The sequence below is a fragment of the Halichoeres trimaculatus genome, unplaced genomic scaffold (assembly GCF_033239565.1).
Source record: "Halichoeres trimaculatus isolate MK-OKI-2021-1 unplaced genomic scaffold, fHalTri1.1 fHalTri1_scaffold_17, whole genome shotgun sequence".
Classification (NCBI taxonomy): domain Eukaryota; kingdom Metazoa; phylum Chordata; class Actinopteri; order Labriformes; family Labridae; genus Halichoeres; species Halichoeres trimaculatus.
The window spans coordinates 29,999,338-30,009,969 of record NW_027437195.1 but is presented as its reverse complement, the minus strand read 5'-3'; the positions used below and the strand labels follow the sequence as shown (position 1 = coordinate 30,009,969).

Below are 10,632 nucleotides of genomic sequence, written 5' to 3'. Positions count from 1 at the left end.
AAAAGGGCAATATAAATAAAAAACATCTGTTAAAGCTTGTTTCTATGAAAGAGCTTCAAACGTAACTCATCTTTTGGTTAGTCTGCTGGTACATTTCATTATGTAATGTACTAAAGTGCAATTTCAAGGGAAATTTGCTCAAATACATATCATTTTTGGTTAGTGACATTAAAGTTGGACTTTTGGGCCCAAATCTCTAATTTCAGTCGAGTAAAAACTGAAAACCGAACCATGACACATCCCAGGTTTCAGCACTTCCACACTGTCTCGTGTTTTTAGACCGGAGGCTGCCTCTTGGTCTCCACTCCTGACTTCTCCTCACTTCAGGAGATGAAATCATCTTCTCGGTAAGCGTCCTTCAAACAGTTACACTCTCTGAGCAGGTTTCTCGAGCGGATCTCTGTGACGATGCTGATCCTGTTACGGGACAGCCTTCGTAGCTGGTCGATGAGTTTCTGCACGCTGGAGGTGGGCCACGTGTGGTTGTTCATGTCGTCCTGTGGGCTGAACGAACGATCCACCAGCAAGTCTAGACGCTTCAGGTGCTGCAGCCGCAGGAGGTTCAGCAGGTCGTTCTCTGGTTCCTTACGGTTGAACCTGCGAGATGAGTCAAATGTATTTCATAAGACTTTTATTTATCCAACTTTTCACTGCATCGAAGAAAGTCCCAGCAGCTAAAACAGGGTATCTGCTGAAATCCTGAGGTTAAATTCAATACTTTTAAAGACATTTTTAAAAACCTTTCAAAAAGTCTTAAGACCTCATCGCGACTTTAAGCTGCTGTTAGCAACCGATCTTTGATGATTGTAGTTTTCATTTTAACATAAATTAGATAAGCTGAGAGGGAATAAAGCTTGAAAGAATAAATGAAACTAAAGGCAGGTTAATTGACATTCCCATTACCACAACAAGTAACGATTATTTAAGGCCAACTTGCATAAAATACAGACAGACGGCTACTAAACTACTGTACAAACTGAGTTTGTTGTCACGTTTCAAACAACAGCACTACGTAACTGTATTGATAAATACCTCATCTCGTCACGTTGTATCCAGTAAAAAGGTGAATTTAACAAAGGAAATTCCAAAACAACTGCAATCAGGGGAAGCTTTCTCTAAATTGTAAGAATCCAAAATCCCAGGTCATCAAAAGTTGGAGAAATTTCTCAGGAGGCTTGAGAAACTCTTATGATCTAGAGAGAAAAATTTAAAGATGCTAAAGCTTTTTCTAGATCCTCACGCTGGTCTGTGATGAGTGTGACGAGCAGAATGATCGTCCAATCACCAGGAGAGGTTATTTTTGAAGGTTCAGACCCTGAAAACATTTTCGAAACAGATGGACTGTTTCTGTGGCGGATATATGGAGCTGTCTGGTGTGTCAGGTTAGTTTGTAACAGACGCAAGGAGGAAAATAAATATTCATGGACATGTTTGGAGTCAAAGCTTGAATACCAAAAATTTAATACCTCATAACATCGCGATTAAGACTTTTTAATACTTTTTAAGACCGCGCGGACACCCTGTAAAAACAAACTGAGCGTTGCTGTCCAAACGTCGTGTGTGTCTCACCGTATCCTGAGCGTCTTCAGCTGAGGGAACAACATGGGGATCCGTTTGCAGAGGCTGCCACTGGAGCGGTTCTGCTCGATGTCCAGGTGCTCTAGCCCGGGGACTGCAGGCGCGATCAGGTCCATGTCTTTCAGAGTGATACCCACACGCAGCGTCAGCCTGGTCACTGAGGAGGGGAGGGTGGTGGTGTAGGAAGCGAGAGTGTTACGACCTGAGAGGAGAACAGCGGGAAGTTTAACAAGTTCCAGAAACGGGCGCTCATTCTGAAGAAGAAGAAGAAGAAGAAGAAGAAGAAGGAGCTACAAACCAATGATGGTGAGGTTCTCCAGCTGTTGGAGAGGATTCAACCAGGACCCCAGGCGACATGTGATGCCCTCTCTCATGTACTTGTAGTGCACTGTTAATGACTTGAGTGTGGTCAGGTTCTTCAGGGCGTCCTCTGGCAGGACAGATTCTGGGTAATCCAACAGCTCCAGACTGGTCAGTGTCGGACCAATGTACCGAGCTGCTCCTGCAGAGGAGGGAGGTGTGAGGATTTGTTAAAACTGACATTTTACAGGTTCGCAGATCTATCTCTCTAAGGATGTCAGCTGCATTCAGGATAAACATCTTGTAACTGACATAGGTATGACAGAAAGTCACTGGCGCTGTAAGTTTAAGACAATATCCACTCATTCATTCATAGCATTTAAACCCCAGCTCAAGTTGGGACACGTGATTTATAGTTTAAAGACCAAAAAGTGGACCAAACTCTGAAATATCTGCTGACCTGAAGGGTCAAAGTCTATAGGGTCGAAGTAGTCATCATCCAGAGGTTTTGGCGCCTCCCCCTTCATGCCCCAGGACAGGTGCTTCAGCTTCTTCAGGTTGACCAGCATGTGGTGGAAGACAGTGCGGGGAACAGGTCTCACCGTGTCCGTGTCCGGCCAGATGCTCGGCGCTATCTGGTGAAAAAGCAGAAACTTTAAGTTCTTCAGGTGTGCCACGGTGCTCAGTAACTGCACCGTGGAGGACACCTGGACGTTGCACAAACTCAGGTGAGTCAACCGCTCCTGCAGGTGCTCGCTCAGACTCCGGCTCAGCAAAGCCCCGCTCCAGATGTTGTCCCGCACCCCAAAGACCCTCAGGTTGGGGAAGTGCGACAGGCTGTCCAGGTACTTCTCCCTGTACAGTTTGTCTCCATGCATGAAGCCGATGGCGGTGAGGGTCGGCAGGAACTTCACCAGCCGCCTCCACTCTTTCCGCCGCAGATGTCGCACCGCCACCCGGGTGAGCCTGCGCTGGTTCAGGGTGTCCCAGAAGCCGTACGTGTAGCGGCGGAGGTCGGACAGAACAACCGTGTAGGTCTTCCACAGGAAAGGGTGGTCCACGAGTGTTTTCATGTACCTGCAGCAGGTCCGGACCGTGTGCTTCTCCTCTGTGGTCAAGTAGCTGAAAACGTGGACCCAAACTTCAGGAGGGAGCCGCTCCACCTCCTCCATCAGTCAACCAACCGTTAGCGGCTGAGAGGGACAGAACAGGCCGCTTCAAGAGGGAGAAACGACGGTTAAATAAATGTTTATCACAGAGACGAGCCACGAACTCATATCCACGGTGTGTCCTCCAGGAGAAGACACCGCAGAAAGCGTTTTTTGGCTTTTTTTCGAGGCAGGAGCGACAGTCTGAGGATTACTTGTAGTCCTTTGAGCTCCATCCTAACGCGATAGACGCACAGTGATGACGTCGCACTTTGTTATGCCCGCGAAATCTCGCAGGAACTGTTTTACTCATTTATCTTTAAATTTTAAACTAAAGTGTAGCTTAAAAACACGCTTACAACGTGTCTCAGGAATTTATCTGATGAAATTAAAAGATTTTGTTTTTTTTTTCGTTTTTTTTTTCTCTCCGAATGAAGCAATTTAAATAAATAAGTAGTGAAGATACAGGAATATTTTAATAGCACGTCCGTTTTTTTTTGTTTTTTTTAAGATTTTAGAAATTCTTGTGAGTAATTTTTTTATTAATTACTTTTAGTATTATTATTATTATTATTTGCAATCATTTAAGTTATGTTTCAAGTATATGGTTTTATTGTGCTTTCATTATATTTACCCTCAAATTTTTTATTCAATTTATTTACCCTCACAGACGGTAAAGCTGCTGTGAATCTAAAGAGTTAAAATAATTGACTTTATTTGATATATTACTTTCTATAACTCTACTATCAGTATTAGTGTGTTGCTATGATAAATGAAAATATCAGCTCATCAAATATATTTCTTTATTTTGATTTTTTATTACAAACTGAAGTTTTCAACAGAACTTTTGGATCATTTCCCAAGCAGAACAAAGAAATAGCCCCAATGACAGAGGGGAAACAATGGTGAGTCATACGTAGAGGACATTTGCTGACAACATGTGACAATTGCAGGGGTCAAAGGTCGCTGAGGGGGTAAGGAAAAGGAGAAAAACAATGTATCATCAGGGTTTGATTAGTTCTTCATTCTAAGACACCACAGATGAACAAGGTGCAGTTTTTGATTAAACTACTCTATTGTGTTTTCTGCAACTTCACCGTGGCTACTTCTCGACTACATTTCCCAGAATGCCATTTCCAACTTTTGAGAGGACATGAAGTTGACAAGTAAACAGTGAAATCAATAAATCAATTTAGAGATCCAGCTCTTGAGAAACAGTTTTGGGACTCCATGCTTGTTTAAAACTGAAGGAGCAGTCACTTTTCCCCAAACCGTAGTCTGCTTGAGAAGAAAAATTAGGTTTCAGAATACTTTAAACAATTAAAACAATATTAAGAATTGTGAATTTTTAAAGATGCTGCTTGTTGAGGGACTCGTGCAATTTCTCTTCTTCACAGTCTTGTGCCAACCTGAGCTAACGGGCTGCTCCTTCACATTTATCATGCAGGCTGAAATCTTTTTATCTTCCCGTTTAATGCATCTGATTCTTGAATGTGATTCCCAATCTCTCCATTTTTGTAGTTTTCTACATTTGGGATATAAAAGCAATAAATCCAAAGAAACTGACAAAAAAATGTCCACAAACCAGAGCCAACAGGCTGATTTTTATGTTTAAGCAGTGTTTAAGTTTGTGTTATCTTTCAGGAGGAACCTTTGAGAACAGTTTGAGGTTTTTAACACAGAGAAGAAGACGAGGAGGAGACATAAAACATCTGTTAGTAAGGACATTCATAAAGCTCTTCTATGTACAAGCCCGTAGACTTTATTTATACACCGCTCCGTAAACATATCGGTGTGACCAACAGGAACATATGAACACACTCATCAGTTTTTTTTAACTCCCCATCAACAGAAACCAGCCCAGAGCTCCTCTAAAACTGAGACAGAGCCACAGCGTCACCTGAAAGAGTCGTTAAGGAATACTTTTAGAGTCCATCGAGTCTTAAAACAAAACATCAGACGCCCAGAAACTCCAACAGTCAGTTCAGTAGTCACTCATCTTCACTCAAAGGCAGATACCGGTGTTTGTTTTGAGTTCGTCCACTCCACAAACCCTCCCCGTGTCTGTCAGTTCACATTCACCCTTTCAGCTTCACTGTGCCGGTGAGAACGTCAGGATCATCCAGCCAATCACAAAGTAGAACAGGAACACCGGGTACACCACCAGAGCTTTGCGGTTGGGCGGCTGGCTGTCGGCGAGGAAAGCCGTGGAGGCGAAGGTGGACCAGCCGAAGGACGCCGTCACCACCACAAGCCGCACAGCGAAGCTCACCGTCCCGGAGCCGCCGACCAGGACGATCCTGCACACCGCCATGGCCGCCGTCAGAGGCATGATGCAGTATCCCAACACACACAGGCTCTGGAAGAAGGAGATGGTGCCGCCCAGGAGTTTGGAGTTGAGGGTGATGATGATGGAGCCGAACCAGATGATGACAAAGACCTGGAAGAGGAAGTTTGACTTTAATGACGCTTCATGGAAACGTCTATAATTTCATATGAGCAGGCACGAGCTGGATAAACATCAGCAGCCTCTGCAGCTAGTTCAGACAGGAGCTTGACACGGATACAAAAACACACAGGATACATTCGTTCTCATTTAAAAGGTTAACTTGGGAAATTTTAAGCAGCTCTTTTCTCTTTTATTTTCATCAAAAACTTCACCTTACTTTGTCTTCCATGTTGAGGAGTTGGTCACCAAAAACCAATATTAGAAAAAAAAATTTAAGATGCTGTGTAAGGTGCTGAAAATATTAATATATAATTCAAAGTTAATTATTCATTTTGAAATTAATTCAGAGATTAATCAAGGAAAGGAAAAATGTTTGGTAGAATAGAATATTTTCTCTAAAAATGAAAGCTGCTGTGAAGATTTTATGGTTTTATTTCATATCAGTGCCAATTATGAGCAAAGCAGCAGTGACTTCTTTGTTTTTGTGACCGTGTTATCATTTTGAATCCCTTAACCTTTGGATTTTACAGCTCCTGTAGGTTTCCTACAGCTTAAGGCAAGATGAATTCAAGGCTTTTTGAGACTTTTTAATGACATTTGGAATTAAATTTGAGACCAACTTCAGTATAAATACAAATGGTAAAAAACACCACATCAGTTACATAGAGTTAGGGTTCCACTATCGTGACTGTGTGATGTTACCACAAGAGTCACATGATAAATAACATTTAAAAAAATGGAAAATATATATAATATAATAAAAATGATAATAATGATAATAATAACAATAATAATAATATTATTATTATAACAACAACAACAACAACAACAACAACAACAACAACAACAACAACAACAACAATAATAATAATCATGATGAAATAATAATAATAATAATAATAATAATAATAATAATTATAATTATTATTATTATTACTATTATAACAACAACAACAATAATATTATAATAATAATAATATTAAAATAATAATAACAACAATAATAATAGTAATAATAATAATAAAAATAATAATACTTATTTTAAGATTTTGGACTGTTGACAATCATACAAACGTGTGTAAACATTTTTAAGACTTTTGAAGAATAATTTAAGACATTTTAAGGCCATCTAAGGCCTTGTTTAGGGCCAGGGTCCACCTGCTGTCATCTCTGCACTGAGTCAAAATAAAGAACATCAAGACTGTGTCGTCCTAAATTTAATAGGAAGGACTTTTTGTACCAGAAACTATGCACTGTCCCTTTAAATAAATAAAATGCAGATTGAGTATATGAAATAAAATGCAGATAGAGTTAGTACCTCAGCAAACTGCGGGCCCCCCTGGTCGTCGCTGTCCGCCGCGCCGCCCTGCAGCAGCAGAGCCAGCGTCACGCAGAGCAGCAGCGGGCCCCACAGGTCCCAGTCCCGGAGCAGAGCCGAGCTCCTCTTCGGGTACAGGACGTGGATGAACTTGTTCCCCACCGCCCTCAGGTCCCGTAGGATGGTCTCCTTCACCGGCTCGTCCAGAGTGGAGAACTCGTCGTCCCGCCTGGAGGAGCTGATAGGGACAGAGATGTCCCCCTCCACGGGGATGTCCTCGGAGATAGAGACCTCCGAGAGTCCCGCGAACGGTCTGCTGGCCTCCTCTGCTGCCGCCATCTTACTGTAGGGGGGGACTTTACCGGGGTTCACAGGTTTTAGAGAGTTTAGACGAAAAACACAGAGTCCATTTAACACAAACTAAACCAAACAAAGCTACAGAGGCCTTCACAGTCCCTCTAATCTGTGATTCAGCTCCGGTTGATCCAGTCCGATCCTCCACGTCAGCCGGGGATTGTTTACTTCCGGTGGACGTCAAGGATATCCGGATGGTGCGTTCAAGGAAAGTATTAGCTTTGTAGATTAAAAAATATATGGACATATAATTTGAGAGCCAGGCTTTTTCTAACTTTAATAATCTTAGGACAGTAAATGTAATTTCATTTTTTCTATATCTTTTTTTTTTCATTTACAGTAAATGCATATAAACAAAACCCACCACTGTAAAAAAAAATGTAACTCAAGACAAACACACAGAAATAAACAAAATCAATCAAATAAATAAAACATTTTTAGCTGTTTCAGAATCATACTTTGAATTACAAATCCATTTCATGCTGAATAAAATAATAACTAGACAGATAATCAATAAAAAACTTTCAGTTAATGTGAGATACAATGTAATAATGGAGGTTTCAAGGACATTAAGACAATTCATTCTTTGTTATTGCATATTCATTTTACAATCCACACATAAACACAAAACCCACTGCCACAAACAGAAATACAAACTAACACATAAATTAATGAAATAGAATTATAAGCAGTTTAACAACTCAACTGTTATAACAATCACTTCTCCAAAAACATTTTATCTTTTGTTTCATATGTACTCGGGGAAAAAGGCAAATACTATACCTGCTTAAAACTTAATTATTAAATTCTAAAAGAATTTTGAAAAGGAGATTCCTTGGTTATTTTTTTTATCAGCTAAGTGTAATTAATACTTTTTTGTTCTCAAAATTGAGAAGTTATCTCTTCCTGTAAGCAATATTTTTTTCCCTATTTAAATTATAAAACAACTCACTAATCTAGTGTTTCATTGAAAAAGAAGATGTTGATTTCCAGAGTTTTGAAGGGCCAGCTTTTTATTTCAAACAGAACTTTCTGAAGAAAATGTGATTTTTGATCAGTTTTTTGGGGGGGTTCAAATGTCTGTTTACATATAAAAAATGTTTTTTTGTTATTGTTGAATGCATCTTAGAAGCACATGTCAGATATATTTTGTTTGAAGCTAAGTACACAAATGTTCAACAAATATTATCACTAAATATTTCAATGTGTGACTTTCTCTTAAGGATTTTGGACTTCCGTTGCAGAAGAGGTGTGGTAATCTCGTGATGTCAGTGAATGCACCATAATGTCGCGGGATGATGGCGTAGTTATTCGGTGACTGTGTTTACATCATGGATTCTGCCTGTTTCACGTCTCTCGTGTTTACAACCAATAAAGAGCAGTTTCCCAATTGAAAAATGGTTTTATATTAGTATAAGTAACTGATTTTAGATACTTTTATTCAGTTTTTGTTTCTTTTTTCCCTCCTCGCCGGTTTGGGGAAGAAACAGGGGGATGGATAAATCTCGTAAACGGGTGAAAGCGGACTGTGAGGAGCTCCTGAACCGCTTCAAGCAGACCCAGTCGGTCCGGTTTGAGGTTTTCTCCAGCATATGGAGGGAAATGAAGTTCTCAGAGATTTTCTAGTAGGTGAAACCTTCAAAATGGTTCTTTATTTTCAACTTGATAACCCTTTTTTTTCTTGGATGTGTGTCAAAAACAAAGCACATTTGCTTAACTGCTATTTGGAAAGCAGGGGACAACTGTTGTATGCACATCATATTTTGTTTTAAGATGAAAATGATCCTTAATGATAAGTCACTGCATCATATTTGAGAAGTTATAAAGGATTACGATGCACTAAATCTAAATGATATCCTGATTAATACTGAATTAACTTTATTAATAACAATATTTTGTATGCTGTATCTTTGTTTTTCCTCCAGCGGTTTGACGGTGAAGCATGAGAAGCGTCGGTTCAGTCGTATGATTTTGGACTCAGCCTGCAGCTTCTTACTGCCTCCCTTCAGCTTCCAGATCAGAGTCGGGGGTCTGTACCTGCTGTACAGCTTGTTCAGATGTCAGACGGCCTCGCCTCCAGAAAAGGTCAGGAGCACAACACCTGCACGTTTTCTTTAATTAGATATAAGTTCTTGAAATCTCTCGTGTCCTTGTTGCAGATCCGTCTGGCGTTGAAGGACTGGGAGGATGTGAAGACCTTCGAGAAGGACTCCCTGGAAGCGAAGCACATTGATGTTGTTTACATCCTGCATCAGCTGATGTTCCTCAAAGCTTTCCACTTTACTGCCATGCCCAGGCTGGTGAGCTGCCTGCCTCACACACTCACCCTGCATATCCACTCTAACCTTCAATGCTGGTTCGTATTAATCAGATCATTTTGTATCCACCAGCTCGCCTTCGAAAAAAAGAGGGAAGTACCTAAGTCTCAGTTTTGTGAGGGCTTCATCGAGCCGGCGTCTCGTCCGCAGCAGCTCATCAACATCGATCTCCTGGAGGTGAGCAGTGAGCCCGCTCAAGCCGAACATTTGAAGCCTTGATATTTCAGCGTGTTAGACCCCGCTGTTTGTTTTCTTATAGGAACTTTCCAACATCCACGATCTCTACGGGAAGCTGAAGACTTCGGCCTCCCTGACGTTGGAAGATGGGGCCTCGTCTGTTGATCTGATGCATAAAAACCTCATTCCCAAGCTGCGAAACACGGTGGTGGAGTTTTACAAATGGCAACAAAGGGAGGTGAGGCTGTCCTGGAGACCACTGAATGTTCCCAGTAACATGATCGCAGCATTTTAACTGTTTTAGAAAGAATACCTCGCTGATTGTTGTTTTTCAGGGTGAAGCTGATGAGAAAGAGGACAGCGGAGAGGGAACATCTTCACAGCAAGAGGTCAGTTTAACAGCGATGAGAGGACAGGGGACTTGTTGGAGTTTAAAGCACATCATCCCAGGAATATGATGTATTTTTTTTCCTGTTGACTTTCCTGACTGCCTGATTTCTTCCTTCAGTGCTCTGAGCGGGCCGAGCGTCTGGCCTCCATCAAGTCAAAAGCCTTCGGACAGGCAACAGAGGTTTGTGTTACACTCTTAAACTTGATTTTGACAACGATTTCAATCTTGTTTTTTTTTTTAAACATTTTTTTAAAGTACATTTACAGGTTGAAATATATGGTGGCATATTGCATTCATCCGAAAAAAAAATCGTCCTGTTTTTACGACATAACTACCTTATAAAAACAGGAGTTTTTAATAATAATAATAATAATAATAATAATAATAATAATAATATTAATATTAATAATAATAATAAATAAAGTAATAATAAAGGTAAAATTATAATAATATTTATAATAATAATAATGATAATAATAAAAATAATAATAATACAATCATTTAAATAGTGCTTTTCAAAAAATGATACACTGTACAATTGTTAAAATCAATATAAGCAAAAAAACAACAACAAACAAACAGGAAAATAAATAAAAACA

General features: G+C 40.3%; 3 protein-coding genes across 4 annotated transcripts in view; 1 reads left to right on the top strand and 2 right to left on the bottom strand.

The window, feature by feature from the left end:
• Positions 1–150: 150 nt before the first annotated feature.
• Positions 151–3,285, bottom strand: LOC141806868 (uncharacterized). Of its 2 annotated transcripts, none has more exons than XM_074692558.1 (4): positions 2,339–3,285; positions 1,877–2,080; positions 1,570–1,780; positions 151–597 (listed from the first exon to the last, which is right to left on the bottom strand). In XM_074692558.1, the coding sequence occupies exons 1-4, from the start codon at positions 3,048–3,050 to the stop codon at positions 324–326; spliced, it is 1,401 nt and encodes a 466-aa protein (XP_074548659.1). In that variant the 5' UTR covers positions 3,051–3,285; the 3' UTR covers positions 151–323. The 2 variants fall into 2 exon arrangements, with proteins under 2 accessions (XP_074548659.1, XP_074548660.1); XM_074692559.1 differs by having other exon boundaries at positions 1,570–1,735.
• Positions 3,286–3,850: 565 nt separating this feature from the next.
• yipf6 (Yip1 domain family, member 6) lies at positions 3,851–7,341 on the bottom strand. Its single transcript, XM_074692078.1, has 2 exons — positions 6,794–7,341; positions 3,851–5,466 (listed from the first exon to the last, which is right to left on the bottom strand). The coding sequence occupies exons 1-2, from the start codon at positions 7,130–7,132 to the stop codon at positions 5,119–5,121; spliced, it is 687 nt and encodes a 228-aa protein (XP_074548179.1). The 5' UTR covers positions 7,133–7,341; the 3' UTR covers positions 3,851–5,118.
• Positions 7,342–8,311: 970 nt separating this feature from the next.
• snapc1b (small nuclear RNA activating complex, polypeptide 1b) overlaps positions 8,312–10,632 on the top strand; it is a 4,020-nt gene continuing 1,699 nt past the window's right edge. Inside the window, exons 1-7 of the mRNA XM_074692186.1 lie at positions 8,312–8,772; positions 9,073–9,232; positions 9,307–9,447; positions 9,538–9,642; positions 9,725–9,880; positions 9,978–10,031; positions 10,151–10,213. Of these exons, the coding sequence (XP_074548287.1) occupies positions 8,642–8,772; positions 9,073–9,232; positions 9,307–9,447; positions 9,538–9,642; positions 9,725–9,880; positions 9,978–10,031; positions 10,151–10,213 (810 nt within the window). The 5' untranslated portion in view covers positions 8,312–8,641. The remainder of the gene's footprint in view (positions 8,773–9,072; positions 9,233–9,306; positions 9,448–9,537; positions 9,643–9,724; positions 9,881–9,977; positions 10,032–10,150; positions 10,214–10,632) is intronic.

Bases quoted from the DNA above. Each gene is read 5' to 3' on its own strand.
- yipf6 (XM_074692078.1), bottom strand. From the start codon at position 7,132: ATGGCGGCAGCAGAGGAGGCCAGCAGACCGTTCGCGGGACTCTCGGAG. The intron at 5,467-6,793 runs GTACTAACTCTA...TTCCTCTTCCAG, and splicing joins GGGGCCCGCAGTTTGCTGAG to GTCTTTGTCATCATCTGGTT.
- LOC141806868 (XM_074692558.1), bottom strand. From the start codon at position 3,050: ATGGAGGAGGTGGAGCGGCTCCCTCCTGAAGTTTGGGTCCACGTTTTC. The intron at 2,081-2,338 runs GTCAGCAGATAT...CCTCCTCTGCAG, and splicing joins TATAGACTTTGACCCTTCAG to GAGCAGCTCGGTACATTGGT. The intron at 1,781-1,876 runs GTTTGTAGCTCC...TTCTCCTCTCAG, and splicing joins GGAGAACCTCACCATCATTG to GTCGTAACACTCTCGCTTCC.